Source organism: Micropterus dolomieu, linkage group LG15 (assembly GCF_021292245.1).
Source record: "Micropterus dolomieu isolate WLL.071019.BEF.003 ecotype Adirondacks linkage group LG15, ASM2129224v1, whole genome shotgun sequence".
NCBI classification, from domain to species: domain Eukaryota; kingdom Metazoa; phylum Chordata; class Actinopteri; order Centrarchiformes; family Centrarchidae; genus Micropterus; species Micropterus dolomieu.
The window spans coordinates 2,526,344-2,549,852 of record NC_060164.1 but is presented as its reverse complement, the minus strand read 5'-3'; the positions used below and the strand labels follow the sequence as shown (position 1 = coordinate 2,549,852).

The following is a 23,509-nucleotide window of genomic DNA, read 5'->3' as shown; positions in this document are numbered from 1 at the left end:
CCGGTCGAGGCAGATGGCCGCCCACCCTGAGCCATGGTTCTGCTCGAGGTTTCTGCCTCTTAAAAGGAAGTTTTTCCTTGCCTCTGTCGCCCAGTGCTGCTCTTGGTGGGAATTGTTGGGCTTCTGTAAATATCATCACAGAGTACAGTCTAGACCTGCTCTTTTATGAAAAGCGCTCAGAGATAACTGTTGTGATTTGGTGCTATATAAATAAAATTGAATTGAACTGAATTCTGATTGAACATCAGTGAATGCTGTTTCGTGCAAACGTTGAAATTATTTTTAAGGTGGCTAATTAACAGGTGTAAAAGTAGAATTTTAATTTCTGGGTGATCTCAGACTGGGACTCACTGGTGGGCCACTGGCTCCATTCAGGCCTGGGGTCCCTGGGGGTCCGGGAGGCCCTGGAGGTCCTGGGGGTCCCTGCATGCCAGGCTCGCCCTGCTGAGAGACCTTGAGTTACAACCTGCCATGCTGGAGCATGCCTCGCTACACCAGCCATGCCAACACAACAACTTCACACTATACAGCAAATAAATACCACAGAGGGTTGCAGAGAGGAAGGTTATCTGGGGAGCAAGGCAAGCAGGTTTAATACTTGAGCATGAAGATTCATTCTTGACCTTATTTATTTTGAGGTAAACTATTCTAAAGCTTTCTCTGGCCATCTTCTGACTTTGAGCCCTTCTCTTTAAATGGGGTCAAAGTACCCAGAGCCCCCCGCCCCCTGGTCATACCCCTGAGGGCCAACCTTACCAGCACCAGTAACAGACCATATCAGCTGGACATTCACATCCGATGCCGGTCTATCCTTGAACAGAGACAGGGGTTATGATTTCCTGTTATGTCACCAAAGTTGGTTACTTAGGTCACATGATGACACTGGTGAAAGTTCCATTAGCTGACAAAGGCCACTGGAGTTGAAAAGGGCCAGAGAAAGCTAGTAAGTTCAGTTTATATATTTTAAAGATGATGTTATAATCTTCTCAGTGACTACCCTTGTTGGAAGAGCAAGGCACTGGGAAATAAGCGATGCTTAGTTATAGTTTAGTTTAGTAAGTTTATAGAGTTACTAAACTAAGTTTTTAGTTTATAGAGTTTGAACGTTTTGACAAGCCACACAAAATGAAGGCTAATGTTCCTGGATTTGTAACTGCATACATTGTTATTGTTTATATTTGAAATTAATTGATGTATTGCATGTTGATGCTTCTTGCAGCTCCTTTGAAATATATGTGTGATTATTGTGATGACTACCCACTGCCAGACAGAGATCTGGGTTATCTCAAACCAAAAGCACACACAGTACTAAACAAAATCAAATAAAGGAAATTTAGAGGGCAAAAAGTTTGAGATGCATGATTGTATGATGTAACATAATTTATTGGCAGATGTGGTCCGACTTACAGAAGTTCCTAACACAAAGTGCTTGCCTTATTTAAGTCACTCAGCAATTACTGTGTTACTGTGGGAGACCACACATGTACAGTAGCTCAGGACCAGCGAGCAATGCTAAGCTTCTATTCTGAGATAATGTAGATATGATTTATGTCTCTGGACATGTTAGGCTTCTTCGCAGGGGTTATACACACACTGTTATGGGTAGACTGCAGCTGCCAATAGCTGATAATAAAATGTTCTTCACAGTTTGACCACATTTATGATTCCAGAAAACATAAATCAGTCATGGTTTTATTTATATCATGATGGAAATCCTGTTCTATCAGATAGTCAACACTGATCAGCTGATTTCTGATTTATCACAGAGAGGCAATATGAACTGTGTACAGTATGTTAGTCTAGCTTGTGTTTTCAATCTATGACAGCAACTAGTGCTCTCAAAACAAGGTATTGTGTCATGGCACAGAGTAGACTGTACACCTGGGATAAATAAGACAGAGCACATGCCAACTAGGCCAACCTGTGCCAGAGTGCCACGTGACCCACAGGGCAGCACACTGTGATGTAGTATCTTCACATGTCTCTTTGAATTAGTCAAGATATATGGTGATGTGTGATCAGCTGATGTGATGAAGTGTTTTAGTTGTATAATCTTAACCATAGTTTATGTCCTATAACCACAATCTTACCCCAAGGTTAAACATGCCGTAGTTGTGTAGATATTATTGAAAGAAATATTTTAAAAGAATTGTATTGGATTTAAACCTGGGTTTCAGAGAACCATCAATATCAATCTTGAATAGCAATAATGTGGATTTTGAATTAGCAAAATAAGTTTAGCAAAAAGGTAATTCTGCATAAATAATGTTTTCCATTTTAGATTTGTCACACTGTTCACCTATATACATACATACATCATACACATACGCAACAAATATTGTGTTAAATATTCACTGTCAACTTTTTTTTGTTCTGTATTTCTTCTATATCTGCACATGGCCACTACAGCAAACTTGGAGGTGTGGAATTCAAAATAGGTAGAGAGGGTCCAGTTAGACTTTTTTGACTTGTCATTCATCTTGGTGATATATCAGTTGATTGTTAAGTGAAGTAAACACTAATTGTAGAATCTACTTTGCATGTATGTGAATATGTATCTTTTCATTGGCTAACATACAGTTTTAACTCCACAATGAAAAATTTTAACTACCATCATTTCTTTAATCTAAGATTTAAAAAATGCTTTAAATAAAACATAATAATCAGAAACAGTAGCCAAAGGTTGGTTAATTACAGCATGATGGCAGAGGAGGGCTGGGGAGGTTTTAGCAATGGATGGTGGCAGTTGGCATCCACACTGCAGGCAGAGAAGAGTAGGGGGCAGAGAGAATTGTACCTTGAGGCGTTTTAGGATTAGAGGACTTATTGAGGGCATGTTGCGCACGGTGATGGGCAACATCTGGGCAGTCACAAGGCACAGCAGTGCAAAAAGGTCACAGGGCAAAGGTCGCCAGGAGGACAGAGAAAGGAAATGGGGCAGAACCAGAAAAGACCAGGGAAGAAGAGGGAAGGGATATGGAGGAAAAAGAGAAACAGAACATGAGAGTGAAAAGCAAGGAAATGGGATGGCAAATGAGAGAAAAACAAAAACAAGGTTGAAGAAAGGAAAGACAAAAGAGGCACCAGCACAGCAAACTACGGGCCAGGAGGGACATAGGGGATGGTCAGTGTACTGTGATGCTCCTGTATTTCAAAAGTGAAGACTGTGAAATCATTCAAATTTTTTAGATATTGTCAGAGTCTGTTGGTTGTAAAGTATCAAGCATCCCCTATTGTGGATTTGCATGCATCAATGTCCCCATTAACAGAAAGCCAGGCCCTTAGATTGCAGTGGAGCAGAGGTGGGCCCCAGTCTTGCCACAAAGAGAGTACAGCAGTACAGATAGAATGCACATCCAGACTTACTGTGGCCAACTGTCCACCACAGGGCTGTACAATACGCCGCTTCTGTTGAGATGACCAGCATGACCATTAACACGTTTAGGAGAGGGCTGTACAAGTAGTTCTCAACAGACTGTAAAACAAGTAGAACTAGCTGCATGCAAATTCCCAACCTTTTACATAGTGTAATTATTTCCACAATTTGTTATAATGCAGCAACCTTTAAAACAAAGACTACCTTCTCCCAAAACCTAAAACCCAAAAGAAGTATTAACTACTATTTACTTCTTTAACATACATATTTCTAGCTTATGTCAATATTGGGATGTACTTCTTTTGAAGTCAATTTATTTTAGTAGAGTAAGGTAGAGCAAATGAAACCCCAAATAACAAAAGTACTTTTCAGTACTATGGAAATATATGCAGCATATTATAAGTAAATTTATGTAGGGGTATAAATGTAATAAAAGTGTGCTGCTTTGACCCTCGCCATTTCACCAATTCCACCACAACTGGAAACAGATTTAAATGTATAGAAATAAAGGGCTGCCAATATTAAAGTGAAATCATTTCATTAAATTTAATACAAATGTTATTTTGCAATTGTGTTAAAGCTATGTATGATAAAATTTAAATATCTAATTGTTATTTTCATATTTGAAAAAAAATCTTTTGTGTACTAATTAAATTAAAATGTGTACTTGTACACTCACTGTGCACTGTTTTTTGGATGTTGTGAGCAATGTCACTAAAACACACTTAACCTTAAAAAGTAAGCCTCTTACCCCAAACCCAACAGAAAGCCAGCCATTTTGAATTAAATATGAAATAATTTGCAATTTACAAGCTCCGTACTTTAACAAACTCTTCCTAGAGAATTAACTTTCTTCAAATTTGGGCAGTGCAAGCTGAAGACCTTTGCGATGCTAAATTGCAAAGCCTTTTAGCATACATGAACCAGTGTTGCCGTAGCGATGCTGCAAATTGTGGCAAATTTTGATGTTGAACTCTTACAGAGTGAATACGATCAATTTCAAATGTGCTTATACATTCTATGTTTCAAAATAAGTAAGTGTACCCAGGGGCGGAGCTAGACATTCAGCACAGTGGGGGCGGAGCTTCATCATTGGGCCCACTTGCTACAAAGACATATTAACATATAAGTTTACATGACACCAGACTCACTCCGAAAATCCACAGAGTCTGTCTGCTTCGCTGCTGCCGGAGCAGCCATTCTACTAAATGTTTTTTCTTACACCAGAAGCGCTGCAGTGCGTCCATAGACTGAGTGCGTCCAGGAAGCTTCCCAGCGTCAAGCAGCACAGCAAAGATGAACCGGGCAGGAAGTCAGACACAGAAACGGCAGAGAAACGGTCAATTTCCAAAATAAAATACCGTTACAGACTTCCGATCGTACATCAACAATAAACACAGTTAAATCAGACAAAAAAGAAACATTTTTACTACGTAGCCTACTTAATCATAGTAGAAGCACAAAAGGTAAACAATAATCACCAAATCAACTAAATCTAAACATGTCAGCAAAGTCCGGCAGGCAAAACGCTCTTATTCTGAAATGCTCCCTGCGGTAGTTACATTTAGTAGTAGTTGCTAGATATAACCGTCAAGACGAGAAATGAAAGCGACCTAAAGAGAGCTTTGAAGAATGTAGTAGAAGCACAAAAAGGACAATTAAAAACAAGTCATTAACATGGGGCAGTCTGCACACTTCGCTGCTGAAACACTAAGAGGCTTCCAGTGGAAGCTGACGCCGTAAAAAAAACGCTGCGCACACGCAGCCTACGCCCCTCCTTCAGAATTCCCATGATGCATGAGGGTGAAGGGAGTTAAAATGTGCTAATAAGGGTGCCATTTGTTTGAAATACAAATGTGACTTTATGATTTATGTTTATTAAAACGTGTCTCCTTAGAATCTAGTGTGTTTGTTGGTAATTGTCATTCTTGTGGTGGTTTACCATTGAAACCATGAGTGAAGGGGCTGTTTCTCCCACTACTGTGTATTGTCATATATCGTTGCTGTTTGTTCGTGTCCACTATAATCAGCTGAGCTTAACTCCGTAGTTCAGGTAATGGGCCCCCTACCAGTGTGGGCCCTGGGTTCGCCGCCCCCATGCACCCATGCTACCTCCGCTGATGAGTGTACCACTTTGATAATGCATTGTCAGATGTTGTCCACATTGACAAGTGCAGTGTCCAGTATTCAGAGCCAGACTCAGCTGGCCTCTGGTGAGTCCATGGATCTCAGTAAGTTTTAGTTTTGGAACTTTATCTATATTTATTTCAATGTATTGATTTAATTTTAATATTGGCATCATCTTTTGGTAGTATGTACAATGAACCCTTATTCAGTAACAATTCCATGTTATACTAACTGCATATTATGTGACATTCCTTTCATCTACTTTTTAAAGATATATTTTTTCTGGCTCTAGGGCACTGGCTCTCTTTGCAGCATGACTTGGTGACACCCCTGCTGAGGGTTATCTATCAGGGGGGTTTGGAGGCACCCACAAACCTTCAACATCACAGCCTGACTGGAGCGCAAGGCAGCCACACATCAAAGGCATGTGTCTTACCCACTGCGCCATCACCACCCCTTCATGTTAAACTGCTGCTGAAATACACACAAGAAATATCTTCTGATCTTGCTGGCCTTGTCCTGAGAGGCAAACTCTCGGAATCATGGAACATTTTACCTCCACCTACAATAACCCCCCCACCCCCCACCCCAACACCCATGGGTGTCACTGAAGGACTAAGGCCTGAGGTGTGAGCAGACACTGGGAATAGACCTCCTATACAGACTGCTGCTTTCTTGCAGACTACAAATATCAAACCCAGAATCATTTCTGGGTCTTTGTTCCTCTGAACTTCCAATTCTGAAATGTATCCTGCCTGAAGCATTTACTGTCCAGAGATGTATATCGCAACATAATGCACAACAACTCAAAAACCATTTCAGCATGCATTGTACATCGTAGGGGCTTTTAAACAAGGTAGAAAACGTTTATTACACCAAAACAATTGAATCATCTTAGCAGGAGCAGTTTAAAAACTGAAAGAGAATTATGCTGGAAATTAACTTAGCAATCTGAAAACCCCTCCTTTACACAGGAGACTCTTATTCTTGGCACCCCCACACACAGGCTCTTATCACATCCAACTGTGTGCTCCAGCAGGCTGCTGGTAATTGCCTTGTTTTCTCTCAATTAGCCAAACCCCAGAGACGACGGGTCAAAGAATTGCAGAACTCATTATGCTAGCCGCCATTTGTCTGTCCAGCTTCTGCAGTAGTTTCTCCTCTTCCATCTTCACTTTTCTATTCTGTTCTATTCTGTTCTGTTGACAAAAATGACTTGACATGTGGACCTGTGAGATATCACAGTACAAGTACACAGAATGTTATACGCTGTGGTATAGACAACAATACAGTTTCACTTTGTGTCAAAAGGTAGAGCAGGTTATCCATTAATCCCAGGGTTTGCGGATTGATCCCAGGCTCCTTCTGTCCATGTGTTGAAGTGTCCTTCAGCGAGATACTGAACTCAGAGTTGCTCTCTATGGGCTGGCCAGCACCTAGCATCGCAGCTCCACTGCCATTGGTGTATGAGTAAATGGCAGAATAAGAGGCGAAACCGTAAAGTGCTTTGTCCGCTAAGGTAGAAAAGAACCATCTACGTGCATTCCATTTACCATAACATTTATATTGCAATACAACAGGTAGATTCAAATACTTTCTGCATTTTAGCATAGACACTGATGATCAAGCAGTAGCTTTTTGTGAAACAGTAATGAGAAAGAATGTCACAATAATGTTTTCTTACCCGGTGTGTGAAGTCTCCACATATGCCCTGGGGAGAATAGAAAAAAGTTCAAACAGAAAATAAGAATACCAAATAGTACAGGTTTTCACATATATTTACACAATTACACTAGTTTATTTGTCATGGGGGATGCAGTTCAGCCCGTGAACATAGTTTAATGTGTTCTGTGCTGGGCTTGAAGAGCTTTGCCAAGTCTGAGAAAACATCCTGATGATGTCATAGTGATGTAATTAGGGTTATTTTATCTTGGACTAGGAGACTACAAATGTATGTCAAAAAGACTGTGTGACAAACTGGCAAGGGGGGTAAAAAGAAACTATCATGCTGTATTATGAAAAATGTAGAATCCAGTGTTTTGGAGTTTGACCCATATTAGGGACTAAAAGTCAGGATTTCTCAACCTTTGCTGATTTTAAAACTAACCTTATGGTTTGTATGGTATAAGTGCAATTCTAATTTGCTGAGTACCTTTTAACAGTCCTTTAAGTCAAGCATTCGGATACTTCTTAAACCACTGCTGGAAACTAAACAATGTGTTACTCACTGACCAAATTGTCAAACTACTGCAAATGTCTCACCTTCTCCCCTTTGGGTCCAGGTTCCCCCTTGAAAGCAAAAGAACACAGGTAAATGAGAGAAGTGAGTGGTTAAGCAGTTGGCTTAAAAGTTTAGCAGGTTATTATTTAACGACTGATGTCAGAGATCAGAAACTTACTGGAAGTCCTCTAGGACCACGCTGACCCTGAAAGACAGCAACACAGTCAGCTTTGTGATTTAGGTATTAATGTGAGGCTATATAAAACATTCAACATTACTGAACACAGATTCCTCCAATTAACATGAGCAAAATGGTGTCAAGGTGTCAAACAAACTGATGAATTAGCTGTTGCAGGAGTTTATTCAAGTTGTTGTTGAATACATTCACCAGACAACCCCTCAAAGCCCTTTTCCTGACATTCATCAGAATGGAGACTAAGAAACAGGAGTTCATTAGTGGTTGATTAATGAACATTAAACATTATTTCAACAGTATGGATCCCCATTTTGTAATTTTTACTGGCATGGAGTTCACTGGAGCTTCAAAATAAAAGCCACAGCATCAACCTCAGCTGGACAACACTGAAATAACCTATAACGTAACATAATTTAAGACAAACAGAGGTCTTTCATCCTGTAAATCTGTAATGAAGCTGGAAATTATTCCAGAGTATTATCCAAACTGGTGGGAGAAGTCCACTGCATTAATATCACAAATGTTACAAGCCCATCCATCACCCTGATTTCCATCAGGGCTGCACGATTTGGAGAAAAAGTCATATTGCGATTTACAATTGTGATTGGATTATAATGGAACAAATGGTACTATGAGTCTAATTGCTTAATTATCAAGGAAATGCACAAAATACTCACATTTTGAAATGTGTATTTCTCAACTTGAACAGAGTCCAATGATAAACAATATTTATAACAATAACTAGTAAAACAGATGTAAAACAGAACAAGGGGAGTGTGTTGCTCTACATAGGAGGTGGCTAGAAGGAGCAAATATTGGCACACTGGCATTCTGGCACTGTCTAAATCTACAACGGTCCACTGCAGAGACTCTATCCACAACCTAGAGGAGGAACCATTATATGTGAGTGTATTTGTATAATATTATAACATTAAATAAAGAGTATGACTGTCACATAGCATACTGTTAGTATAACAATAATATATTCATTATAATTTCATACTATTTTACCACTAGTTGAATAGTAAAACCAGTCATAGCAGTTTCATTTCTGTTGGTTGTATTTATTTTTTTAGTCCTTGTGCAAGAAAAAGACTCTACATTGGTCTCTAATTTGTTAATGTTAAGTATAACTATTCAATAATCATGTTGTTCAACATTGTAAAGCTTATTTATACTGATTTAATATATTATTTTATTTATTATTATTTATTTTATTTCTGCACTGCGATTTGAAGAGGGCACAAAGCCAGATATTATTTTGTTTGCCAGATCCTTTGCTAAAGCAATGGCACAAAACAATGTTATGGAAAATGGGAAACACTAGACTATATATAAAGTCATATCCCTATTTAGGCTACATTCAAACAGGTGGTAATTTTAGTGTGACTTCATAGGCATTTGTTTAAATATTTTTTTATTAACATAGACCTAAGCATAATTAAGTAGTTACCAGCAGGTTACTAGTGCCAAGCAATATTAACGATGTCATGCACCGGTCTTTTTGGCTAATTTGAGCAAAGCCTCTAACTAAACTATGAAAACTTCTTTTACCAACTACCTGTGGTACAAGCAGGGTGCAACTATGGGGGAGCTCTAAATCTTCCGTATCATCATGGATCATGCATAAAATGAGGAGTGTCAGTCTTCATCCAGCCAGAGGGAGCGATCACCGAAAGTCCTCCTCTCCCTGGCTCTGTCCACTCCCTCTCGCTGCGGACGGTCGGTGATTCTCTCTGGCTGGATGAATCCCGATGCTCCTGTTTTACGCATGATCCATGTGCTACTCAGGGCTGGCCATGACAGTGTTGGAGCCCTAGGCGAGATTTGAAATTTTTAGCATTGCACCAGTATATATTTCATCTCCATCTATGTAAAGCGAAACACAATATTCGGGCAGTATGTCAAAACCTAAAAATTTAATAGAATTCAGGCATTCTGAATACTATTGCTTTTTGTTTTCTCCTGTAGATCAACTTTTCTAATTTAATAAAATCCCTGCTAGTCAAGTCAATTTAGTCAGTACACATGCTTTGCCTTCTCTTCTTTTTTGAGTCACCGTTTGGGGAAATAACCTCTTTTAATAGGCCTATGTGGGACCTTTTCACGTCAATGATAAATAATTTTAATTCAGATATAAACTCCTGGACTTCAGCAGGTTTTCTGCTCACGTTCAAAACTTTCTGCACATTCATAATGTATTTAATTCTACCTTGCCTCGACCCTGCTGTGCATTACGTTATTGATCCGCTGGTATATAGCCTATCCCCTTTAGACCAACACAGTTTGGGACAGCATGCTGCACGTGAAACCAAAACCAACCAAAAACACTACTGCCGTTTACCCGTGTTTATTGCAATTAAATCACAGCAAAAGGTTTACTTTGGGTTCATATAGCTGTAGTATTCGCTGGTTTATTCGCTTATCGCATCGTGTGTGTGAACACTCAAAATGTCCAGCGGTCAAACACGCGTGAGTAAAGCGAGGCGAATATTAACTTTGCTTTCAGTGTGAACACAGCGTTAAGATGTTTATATTGCAAAACTGTCCTTACTGTCTGGACTCACTGTGCATGATTAAAATCGCCGGTGTCACATCAGCTGGGTGGAGTTGATTTGCGCTGAGTCGAAAACCACTTGTGGCGCAGGATGTAGCTCCCTGACATTTTGCGCCCTAGGAGATGTCCCTTTCAGATAGGAAGCAATTTGCGCAGCGCTGGCCGCAGGATTCAGTGCCACGGGTCGGCCCTGGTGGTTCTGCAGCTGGGGACTCCGCATCAAACTGAATCACAGTCAGTCCTGTCTTTGAGCCATTCGCAAACGTGAATTTGTTTTTACTCAGTAACGGCTGTGATTTAAAATGTACAAGCACAATACTTCAAAGAAAACATACTTAAGTAAGAGTAAAATTACAGTTTATAAAAACGACTTAAAAAGTAGAAGTACACAAAAAAAAATACTCAAAAATGTAATTTGTTACTTTCCACCTCTGTGATCAAATACGTTATTACTGTTGCTATTACTATATTACACTTACCGCACACACACACTTCACATTTGAGGGAGGGCTGACTGTAAATATCTATCAGCATACAACAAACTAACAGAATGGATAGTTTTAAGATGAGGAGCCTACCATCAAAACTATGAAGTTACTGTTTAAGGCAGGACACTTTTTTTTAGTGATCAATTTTGAGACTTTGGTCTGTTTTGCTTCCATGTCTTCTATTACTCTAATGGAAAAAAAACTTCCACGAATACACCTTTTAGATGATGTTGGTTTTACCCTCTGTCTGTTTGCATCTATAGATTTATAATTAACCAAAACAAGCTAATCTGTATATTTACATAGAACATTTCAGAGGAAAATACTCTTGATGTAAGTCATTAATTGGATAAGTTCTGTTGTGATATGCTTTAGCTATTTTGTTATCCTATTTACCTGCAGTGACTCGTTAAATTTTAATTGGTTAACGCCTAATTTGCATATCAATGTGGCGACTGTGATGATGTTATTAGACACAAATGTTACTGTGTTCACCTGTAGTACAGTACATTAGTTTGTATGGCCATGAGATATTGCCTTAGCTAAACTTCTGCTAACTTATTACATTAGCTCAGCTCATGAGTCATGAATGTTAGCGAGACATATACTATACCCCCCAATAAATATATTTGTTTGAGAGGGAAGCTGTGCGAAAACAGGAATAAATATACTGTAGGGGAGACCAGGTATGGTTTGTAACACTGTTTACTTCAGCAACTATAACTCTCTGAATTGTCAAACTTTAATACAAAGTTCTCACATTTGTTTACAATAAATGTACCAATTCAATCCTCTACAAGTCGATCGCAGACCTAATGAGTTCACATCAAATACATGGTGGGCCTTCCTTACAACCTACCCCAATAGGGTTGATTGTAAAACATGCTGGGGTAAGTTGTATCAATAAGACAAAAAAGGCTACAATGGATGCCACACCAGATGATATGCTTCAAAAACAGGTATAGTGAAATAAAAGAACTATGTTTCTCTCTCTCTGTAACAGACTATGTCTTATTAACTTGCGCGCGCGCACACGTGTGTGTGTGTGTGTGTGTGTGTGTGTAGATTTGTCTACCAGGACAAGCTTACTTAACAGTACACTTAATTAACACCACTAAAATGTACTTAATTAAAGAAAAGTTTTGTACATCCTTAGATCTAACAACCATACCCAGTCTCCCCTGTATTAATTTTTTTTTCAATAGAGCCCCAGAAAAAAGTACTTTCTCTTGCCTGTGCAAGAGCCTGGTGTGAGTGTGGATAAAGAGCAGACTGCAGCCGGTTGCGGTTATGTAATCGCACGATTACATCAATCGTGCAGCCCTAATTTCCATACCATCTTTTTCTACCTTACAGGATATGAATTAGACACTACAACCTGCATTAAAACTGAACATTGAAGATAAACTTATATAGCATGTGGAAGCTGGAACTCTTATGAACTTACTTATAAACAACACTGAAATGGATGATTTCAAAAACCTAGTCCTGCTGTACCTGCACATGATACTCATTACACTGTATGGTTAAACAAGAATTAAATAATTTGAGAATATGGAATGTTAATGTTTGAGGCACAGTAAGCACAGTGTAAAATACTTTAGGGCCCATTTCAGTAGTAACAAGGACTGAAAGCCAGAGTGCGGCTAACAGCTCCCATCTGTCTTGACCATACTACATACAACCCAATGTTAGCCCATTACTGTGTTGCATAAATCAAGCCACATTCTGTTTTCATTCTAACTTTCTGAGTACAAAATAAACAGCAGCTGAAGTGCAGTGTTTCCAATAGTTTGACTTGTTTGTGGCGGGCCGCCATAATATTAACGCTGACCGCAACAAAATTATTATTTTTTATTTTTTTTACTAGGCCTATTTAAAATTGTATTTGATTGCAATGCTGCGCGCAACGCATATATGCTCACTCCCTCTCTCATGAACACCGCTGCACAAATCTGTCCTACACAATGCTGTCAACGTTAGAATGTTAACTTTAGAATCAAGCTGGGTTGTCGAGGTTAGCATGCCGTAGTCAATATTGACTCCCCTCTGCTGTCATTCTGTGGGTAACAGACATTAACAGCAAAACAAGGTTTAACACAATTATTTAACAATCCCTTTAGCTTGTGGGTGCCCAGAGTGTGTCCAAGACTGGTTAATAGTATTATTTATAGCGCAAGGATGTTTATGAAAAATGTTAGGAATGCTTACCATGTCTCCCTTCGGTCCGTTCTGTCCCTGTGTGAACATTAAAATAATGGAATCAATCTTAACAGTCACCTCCACTTGATTTCCTTGCAAAACACGTCTTAGAAATCTCCATATCATGTTTAACCCCACCCTAACAGCAATGACACTTATCGTATTACAATGAGTGCACTGAAGAAGCACTCAATTACTTAGTTATTTCACTTTTTGACAGGAAATTGGGGAAACTCACATGCTTGCCATCCAATCCAATTGGACCCTAGGATAAAATAAGAGAAGGAGATTTTGATAGTTTGAGCACATATTGAGATCAGCCATTACATCACAAAAGTCTGTACAAAGAGCTGGCCCCATTACAGCATCAATTGGAAAACGGGCTGGCTGCAAATACTGACTAAACACATTTAAATACTTTAATACCTCTCTTTGTTTTTGTCATTTAGCTAGTGTGTACATCTTGATACAGATAACCATCTTGATCATGTTTAGCAAGTAAAAAAATGGTGAAGCAGAATCTATGTCATAAAATAAAAAAATTCTAATAACAATTTAGTAGGATGCACCACTTAACTTGAAGAGATACAAATTCATTTTAAATGAATTATTTTCAGTTTTAATAACTTATTACTAAGTATGTAATAAAAAATTCTTAGTCATTGGTTGTGCGTCATTTGGCAGCTTAATCAGGAACAGTTCATTAAGAAGGTAATCAATCAATGCGTATTTATAGATAACCATATAGATGACCATTCATTAGCATACTGTCTAGAACTCACTTCTCAATTAACTAACACTCAGCTGTCACTATACATTCAGAAGTTATTAATAACTAGTTAACTTATTATTAATTAGCAGTTAGGTTATGTTTTGTTCCTTTCTCGTTCCTCATTTTTATTTTGTGTAGTGTAATTACTAACCCGTTCTTACTAACTACTACTAACTAACGCACTTATTTTATCCCAAACCATGATATTTTCCTAAACGTAACCAAGATTTGGTGCCTAAACATACCAAACTGTGACTGTTTCACTGTTATATTTTGAAAGTCTAACCAGACATTGCATATTTATTATTGCTAGGGCTACGCAGAGCATCTTAGTTTGAGTCGTAGGGCCACGGACCAAGCTGACAACATTTGTCAAGTTGAAATTAGGAGACCGAACATGACTTTTGCTCATTAAAGCAAAATAAGTAAAGTAGGACAGTTTCAGCTTTACACAAATCATCAAAGCATCATTTACATGATCAGGCAATATGGTTATGACTTACTGGAAAGCCTGGAAATCCTCTTGTTCCAGGTTGTCCCTAAAGAGAAACAGACAAACAATCAGTTCTGAAAGTCTGACATACAGTAAAAATCTGGAAGCAGGTGAGGAAAGAAGATACAGTTCTCTCCCCGAATCCCTCTACTGCGCAAAGATATAAGTGAATACTGAAGTTGATTTTGATTCAAGGAGTGATACTGAGCCCTCTGGGGAATACATTCAGTACGGGTTAATGCGTTCTCTCTGTACAGGAGAAAATTAGATGCTGACATGGAACACTGAAAAGAAAAGAACAAAGGCTTTTAATCTAATAATGATGTGCAACTAGGTATAGAAGGTGAATGAGCTCACTGTATTCATGTTAATAATAATTAGCTAGCCAACTTTGATGGTGGCCTCTTAGAGATTTTCCACCCTGCTTCTCGGACTGGTACAAGACATTTAATATCCCTGGAAAAAGGAGCGAAGGGAAAATAAAGATGTAAGGAAAGACAAATGCAAGGAAATTGTGAACGCGACTAATGAAACAGATTGTCTGGAAGGAGAGATAGTTACAGGGAGCTTTGAATGGTTTCTGTCCCAAAGGATGTTCAGCCTTTTTGAAAAAATGCCTTCATTCATTGTCATACAAAATTGTATAATTATATGAAAAATATCTTACACCAAGGTCAAAGGTGAAATTAGAGCTTCTCATAGTCTTGAGAAGAAAGGTAGTGAGTGGGCGATGACTTTTTTTCGCCACACTCGGGAGTTGAATGAATTTCTTTTTGTCAAACCATAATTTCGAAGATCAAGAATGAACACAATCATGAAAAGAAGTCCTAAAAGTGCTAAAAGCGCTGATGAAGATTGTGAGATGCAGTTGGAAGTTCTTGAAAAAGTAAGTAGGCGCCTTGAAGTAAGTTTGTTTTGGCAAAATACTATTTCAAGCATTCTTTTTCATGCTCAGCTTTTAAGCCAACACGGATGGGAGTGGCAAAAGTCCTCAGAAAAGAGGAAAAGATCCATCCACTGATAAAGACCATGAGATGTGATTGAAAGCTCCATATTCAGGAATCACCTTTCACACTCAATTTAAATTGGAATGGAAATGCATTTCAAGGCACTCAGTTTGCCTAAACTGTCATGTCAGTCTCACATGCTTCTTATATGCCTTACTAACTGACTGTACTGCGCGGAGCTTCCTCTTCAGCCTGTTATTCATCAGAAATGCCTATTACTGTGGGCATACACAGGTATAGATAGCAATAACTATCAATTTGAAAAACAGATGTGTACTCCACTTAAGTTGGCATGCAACTTATGAGGCCACATTGTCCACCTGGGAACTAAAAAGTAAGGGAAAAAAGAAACACTAAACTTATTTGGCTTCCCAAAAATTTAGGTAACAACAAGATGATCAATTAAGACCTTGTGTCAGGAACTATCACTGACCCCAAGTTGGACCGGGATGAAGTTTCGCGATTTGCTTCCTGATAAAACAAGCATGACTAATGATGCCATTTATGGCCAAATCACATTTCCAACCCTCTTGAACACTGCTGCTGTTTCCACACAGTCTGTAATTATGTAGTATTATTCTATCATTTGTGGTGCATTCACCCAGTCTTGATTAAAGGCGGTTTGGCTGGGCTAGCATAAACCTAAGCCTAGCACCCCCACAAGCCTGGAACAATTCTAGTTTATCAACAGAACTGAATGGTCTGTTGGTGTCTATGAACCTGATGTGCAAAGCAGAGGTCCAGTAAGTGGTAGCTAATAAAAAAGCTTGTAGGGAAAGGTGAAGACACTTACAGGAGGTCCTCTTGGTCCAATGATAGACAGACCTGGCTCGCCTGGTGCTCCCTATACACAGATAGAAAGACAGGAAAATAACAAAATGATAAAATGGGGGGTTCCACTTGCATTCCCAGTCACCTCTACAGATTATTATTAGAGAATTTCACCATATTGATGCATACATCTGGAGGCAATACAGGTGCTGGTCATAAAATTAGAATATCATCAAAAATTTAATTTATTTCAGTAATTCCATTCAAAAAGTGAAACTTGTATAATGTATACATTCATTCCACACAGACTGATATATTTTAAGTGTTCATTCCTTTTAATTTTGATGATTATAACTGACAACTAATGATCTCAGTATCTTCAATATTGAAGACACCTGGTGCCACACTCTAATCAGCTAATTAACTCAAAACACCTGCAAAGGCCTTTAAATGGTCTCTCGGTGTAGTTCTGTAGGCTACACAATCATGGGGAAGACTGCTGACTTGACAGCTGTCCATAAGACGACCATTGACACCTTGCACAAGGAGGGCAAGACACAAAAGGTCATTGCTAAAGAGGCTGGCTGTTCACAGAGCTCTGTGTCCAAAGCACATTAATAGAGAGGTGAAGGGAAGGAAACAATGTGGTAGAAAAAAGTGTACAAGCAATAGGGATAACCGCACCCTGGAGAGGATTGTGAAACAAAACCCATTCAAAAATGTGGGGGAGATTCACAAAGAGTGGACTGCAGCTGGAGTCAGTGCTTCAAGAACCACCACGCACAGACATATGCAAGACATGGGTTTCAGCTGTCGCATTCCTTGTGTCAAGCCACTCTTGAACACTACACAGTGTCAGAAGCGTCTTGCCTGGGCTAAAGACAAAAAGGACTGGACTGCTGCTGAGTGGTCCAGTTATGTTCTCTGATGAAAGTAAATTTTGCATTTCCTTTGGAAATCAAGGTCCCAGAGTCTGGAGGAAGAGAGGAGAGGTACAGAATCCACGTTGCTTGAAGTCCAGTGTAAAGTTTCCACAGTCAGTGATGGTTTGAGGTGCCATGTCATCTGCTGGTGTTGGTCCACTGTGTTTTCTGAGGTCTAAGGTCAACGCAGCCGTCTACCAAGAAGTTTTAGAACACTTCATGCTTCTTGCTGCTGACCAACTTTATAGAGATGCAGATTTCATTTTCCAACAGGACTTGGCACCTGCACACAGTGCCAAAGCTACCAGTACCTGGTTTAAGGACCATGGTATCCCTGTTCTTAATTGGCCTGCAAACTCGCCTGTCCTTAACCCTATAGAAAATCTATGGGGTATTGTGAAGAGGAAGATGCGATACGCCAGACCCAACAATGTAGAAGAGCTGAAGGCCACTATCAGAGCAACCTGGGCTCTCATAAAACCTGAGCAGTGCCACAGACTGATGGACTCCATGCCACGCCGCATTGCTGCAGTAATTCAGGCAAAAGGAGCCCCAACTAAGTATTGAGGGCTTAAAATGCGCATACTTTTCATGTTCATACTGTTCAGTTGGCCAACATTTCTAAAAATCCTTTTTTTGTATTGGTCTTAAGTAATATTCTAATTTTCGGAGATACTGAATTTGGGATTTTCATTAGTTGTCAGTTTTAATCATCAAAATTAAATGAAATAAACATTTGAAATATATCAGTCTGTGTGTAATGAATGAATATAATATCCAAGTTTCACTTTTTGAATGGAATTACTGAAATAAATCAACTTTTTGATGATATTCTAATTATATGACCAGCACCTGTAGCAAATCCATCCACTAGCATTTGTTCGTCATACAATAGAATGTATCTAATTCCAACACATATTTACCTCCTCTCACTTAACCGGGGTGGACAGAAATGTAAAGCTCAGGTCACACTAGATATTCCCACAGTGAAGTTATCTGTGCATTCTTGTGAAATACAGGCTAGCTAACTGGGAACATGCTACAGATACTATGTCACAATGGCTCTCCAAGATACTAAGGACACAAGCACGAGCAAGTGCCAGGGCACCAACAGTCCCTGGCGTGAAGTACAAGGAACCTATTGTTGTTGCTAGGATTATTTTTGAATTGTTTTGAATTGAATATTGGTTTTTTTGCCCATTACAGGCTCCGTACATTATCAGATCGACTTGAGATGTGGACAGTGTCATCTAAAGATGCTTGCAATGCTTAAATACAAAGCTTTTAAGGATTCATCAAACTGTAGTGCCTGGCATCAGAGTTGATGTTTTGCCATGAAAAATGAAGTAGCATGTAAATGGACTGTACATAGTCAAATCTGCCTTAAACTTTACATGTTTGATAATTATCACCTGAAAACATCTATATGCCAATATTCAGTCATAATTATAGCACCACCTACAGGCAACAGGAAATTACATGTTTTAAACTTTGGACATGTGTGTGACTCAATAGCGCCCCCTACAAAATTTCAAAGACACAGCTCCTGCCATATGTTAAACCTAGGTTATGAAATTTAAAATAAAAGCCATCTGGAGCTATAACCTAAACCTAACTGGAAGTCAGCCATTTTGAGTTCAATAAGTGACTGTGATACCGCGACCTCACATTGTCAAATCTTTTTCCACACGGTAACCAATTCATCACAGTGATGACATCATAGTGATGTTATCTCAGCTTAGGTTTAGAGACTGCAAATTTATGAGCCTGCGTTACAAACTGGAGGTTATGGAGTTTGAAAGAAGGAGGTATATGCCAGGCACATGAAGTCTAACAATAGATCCTAGAAATTGCATTTTGGGAAATGTATCTTAACCTCGGCAACATCTGTTTTAACCATTGTTCTTTAGTCTATCTCTAAAAACTTCCCAAACTTTATGAAAGTACATTACTAAACTGCTGGAGCACCCTTTAGGAGTTTATTCAAGAGATGTACTGTATCTCTAGCAGCCTGCATTCTAGCAGAGCCAGGTTATTTAAAAGGAGTTTGACATATCTAATAGTCTTCCACTGTTTTGGACTCTCAGACAATTTTCTATTGATCAGCAGCATGAATTCATGCGTCAAAGTTCAACCAAAGATTTGCATGGATTTACTTTGCCCCTGCGAGTGAAATCTCTGATTGCAGCAATTCCATCTTTACTGTATTTGATTTAAGTATGGAATTTTGCTTATATTTTGCTGTTTTTAATGCTCTGATGATTAGGCCTCAAGTGTTCAAATTGACTATCATGTTCATCCCAGACAAACTTGATCTTGTATTGTAGACTTCTATTTAATAACTTGCCTCTGGGCTCTGGATTTGCCACACTTGTTGATATGCACTGTGACAGCGGTGGTCTGTGCAGCCCTTCCGACCGTCCCTGCAAAATCCCACAAACCACCGAGGCCAGATGGCGTTACTCAGCTTTCCAGCACTTTCCCTTATTAGCTTCTCTCCCCCTAAAGGGAAACCCTATTGATAGGACATAGCTGATAGTCCCAGTCATCCATCAAAGACAAAAAAAACACATCTCAGAACAGTATAACCTAAATTCCACCAGCATGTCCCCACCAGACGAACAAACACACTGGACCACATCTACGCCAATATTCCTGGCAGCTACAAAGCCCTCCCCTGTCCCCATTTGGGTCTATCAGACCATATTTTTCTGTTTCTTCAGCCCACTTACACCCAGCTGATTAAAAGGGTCAAAGACAATTAAAGTGTGGACAGATTAATCTACAGCAGCTCAACAGGACTGATTTTGGGAGCACAGATTGGCTTGTGTTCAGAGAGGCTGCCACCCAGGAAAGCCACATTAAGCTTGGGGAATATGCATCACTCCCCAATCAGAAGGCCTGAATGAATGGAGAGGTGGGGGCTCTATCTAGAGCCAAAAAAGCTGCTTTTCAGTCGTGTGATAAAGAAGCTTCCAGTACTGCCAGAGCAAGACTGAAAGCTGGGATCAAGGAGGCGAAGCAGAGACATCAGCATCATGTGTGAGGCCACATTACCAGATGAACTTAACACCTTTTATGCTCGCTTTGATCTCCTCAACAAAGGGTCAGCTGTAAAGTTTGGATTGGTGGGCACCAATCCATTCTATAGTGGTGCATAGAGAACAACCTACTGCTCAGCTGAGCTGAGGTGGACCTGACATGGTCATTTCACATCTCCATGCTGGTGAAGAAAGCTCAGAAACGCATGTATTTCTTGAGGAAGCTTAAGAAGGCAAAATTCCTCTGCCAAGTTCTTGTCAGTTTTTACAGAGGAGCAATAGAAAGCATCCTGAATGGAAACATCACTAACATGGGATGTGCACGGCCAGGACCAGATGGCTCTGCAGTGGGTGACTAAAACTGCTCAGAAGGCTCATTGGAACCCATCTCCCAAGCATCTATAATATCTCTGAGGTGAGGTGACTATGCAGAGCCCAAAGGATACTAAAGGACAGTACCCACCCAGCCACAGCCTGTTCACCCTGCTGCCTACTGGGGAGAGATATAGAAGTTTCTGCTGCCACACCACCAGAGCTGAGCAGCTTTTTCCCCCAAGCTATCAGACTAAACTCAAATTCATCCTCAGCACTGCTCAACTGATTATAGTTTATTTCCGCTTATCATTTTTATAATCGGTTCTTAATTAATGTATTGTATTAATTAAAGTGTTGTCTGCTATGTAGCAGAAAGGAGTTACAAACTCAATTTCACTCCATAACCTGTTGTATTTGGACAAAATAAAGCTACTGACCTACCTAACTATTTGTTTTCTCACTCTTGGTTTTATGGCAGATGTATCACTCAGGTAACGATGGAAAAGGAGAGTTCATGTCATCTGAGACTGTTTCCTTGGTTTATTAGAAAAGTGAAGTTCTACAGACACACTCTAGACACATAGGAGTAACTTAGTTGTAAGAGGTCATGGTAACAAGGCAAAGTTAGAATCACAATTCAAAAATATAGCCGCAAGCGGCGATTCGCGGGTTCATACCTTTTTTTGCATTATCACCATCAAAAAAATTTCACACATATGGTTCAATATTGTTATGAAACACATTCTGCAAGTTTTGTAACGATTGGACAAGCATTTTCTGATCTATAGCTTGATTTGTTTCATTCCACATCCAATTATTATGCATTTATAGCGCCTCCTAGGGGTCAATTTCAATGAGACTTTCAGGGTATGTGTGAGGAGCTTATGTACAAATATCCTGCAAGTTTTGTGTTGATTGAACAAACAATATGCATTTTCTAGCCTGTTTTGCGTTTTATCCCCTGCAGTTTGTTTGCATTTATAGCGCCCCCTAGCTGTCAATTTCGATGAAACTTTCTGGGTATGTTTCTGGCAATCATGTGGACATATTCTGTGAGTTTTGTGATGATTGGACCAACGCTTGCGGATTCTTGTCTATTTATGTCCTGAGCCACACCCTTTACATGTTTATTGGTCAATATCTTGAAAACGAAAGGAGCTATCAACAAGCTTTATACAATTTTATATATGCTAAGGCCAATAATGGTCCAGAGAAAATTTGGGGCAGTTGGAGCTATGGTGTAAGGAGATGTAAAAAATGTGTTTGCATTATGGCAAGCGGCCATAAAAAAAATCCTGTTTTAATGTGTTATGTATCTGTATCTGTTGGGCAATAGTTCTTCAAATACGCTAGTTGAAATTTTCCTTAAAAAACAACTACAGCTTTTATTTATAGGAGTGCACTGACTGCAAAGAACAAAACGTTTACCGGGAACAAGCCCACTCAAGATTACAGACATCACGGAGCATTAATATTTTTCTTTCATATTAGACTATATAATAATTTAATTGAAATATACACTATGTATATACTAGTATTATTAACCATACTATTTCATTAAAATGGTGTAGCAGACCTAAATTTTAGTCATGCAATTTAATAAATTTATGAGAATTGATACCCAATTATGAATTTTTAAGATTCATAAAATCTAAATTTATTCCTTGTTTCAGGGCACCACCGGAGTTGTTATAATCCTAGAGTCTCCGGACCTCTAGGTAGTTTTGAATAATTATACAATTATTACTAGTGATCAGTTAGTTAATAATCGCTCAGTTATCTTAAATCAGTCAGTCACTCTCATTTCTAAAGGGTCAATTCTCTTGGCAGGAACTAGAAATAGGCAACACACACAGCTCTTGATTATATTACGGTGAATTTATTCTCTAACTAAGGTGATAAAAAGATGGTTGGATACAGGGAACATAAACATTTGCTGAACAATGAGCCTGGAGGTTCGATTGTGGGAAGCATTTGACTCATACGGCATAGAAGAGCTAGTGAAAGTAAACTAAAGCTATAATTTAGGAGTTAAAATGGACATCTGATCACAGAACGTGTGTTAAGTCTTACTGCTTGTCGACAGCCTGCTTTTGGCCTGTTGCACGGGTCCCACGCTAGCTGCCCGATCCTGGCTTTTTGCTAGGGATTCTCCGGGGTTTTCCGTGTCTGATTGAAAACGCCTCCTCCGTCTGCCAATTCGGCTGTTTTCAGGTTTCCTTCGTTGTAGCTGGCTCGGTGAAGTTGGCTCGACGAAAAAGGCTTAAAATGGAACTTGGTCGTTCCTGAATTAGTCCAGTGTAACTTAACGGACTGATAACTTTAACAAACAAAAGAAATAAAGAAAATAAAACAAACTGAAGGCAGATCGATGTCGCAGCACTTCAGGTGTGTAGCTTCAGGCGAACAAAAGACCTGTCTCGCTGGCCGAGTCTGGGTGTTGCCTGGCGAGGCACGCCACGCGGGTGCCAAAGCATCCAGAGGGCCGAGCAGAGCGGAAGAGAGCCAACAGCGAAGAGAAGAGAGCGAGAGGTCGCGTGTCGCTCTTTTGTTGCCTGGGGCGGGGTTCCCCAGGGGGCGTCTCAGGTTTCCCAAGGGACTGCCTTTCTAAACTTAATGTTTAAAGAAAAGAAATCTATTTGCACATATTATAATCAAATATTTTCTACAATCGAACCTCAATGGTCGAACGGTTGTACTGTTCTAGGCATTTGGTAACAGGAAACAATTGTCACATTATTGGTCAGGATATTTATACATTTAACGGCATTTCCGACGAGGACATGTAATACTTATTTCGTCCACTTGGGGAAGCTCAGGTTACATGAGGAAAGCTTGGATTACATTAGATGAAGGAGTGTCTTGCTGAAAATAAAAACACTGCACAAGTAACTTTCTTTTCAGCACTAATATCAACAACAGATAGCAACAACAGTTAACATAACTACTCAAATAGAGGCAAACGTAATCAGGTAACTAAAGATTTAATTAAACTTAATTAAATGCTTTGAGTCTTTGGA

The 23,509-nt window shown here is 39.4% G+C and overlaps 1 protein-coding gene across 1 annotated transcript in view; it reads right to left on the bottom strand.

The window, feature by feature from the left end:
* Positions 1-23,509, bottom strand: part of col13a1 (collagen, type XIII, alpha 1) — a 177,355-nt gene that overhangs the window by 58,490 nt on the left and 95,356 nt on the right. Inside the window, exons 5-13 of the mRNA XM_046071250.1 lie at positions 16,233-16,283; positions 14,443-14,478; positions 13,406-13,432; positions 13,177-13,203; positions 7,903-7,929; positions 7,766-7,792; positions 7,188-7,214; positions 3,367-3,408; positions 352-444 (exon numbers count right to left, since the gene is read on the bottom strand). Coding sequence (XP_045927206.1) covers positions 352-444; positions 3,367-3,408; positions 7,188-7,214; positions 7,766-7,792; positions 7,903-7,929; positions 13,177-13,179 — 219 coding nt within the window. The 5' untranslated portion in view covers positions 13,180-13,203; positions 13,406-13,432; positions 14,443-14,478; positions 16,233-16,283. The remainder of the gene's footprint in view (positions 1-351; positions 445-3,366; positions 3,409-7,187; positions 7,215-7,765; positions 7,793-7,902; positions 7,930-13,176; positions 13,204-13,405; positions 13,433-14,442; positions 14,479-16,232; positions 16,284-23,509) is intronic.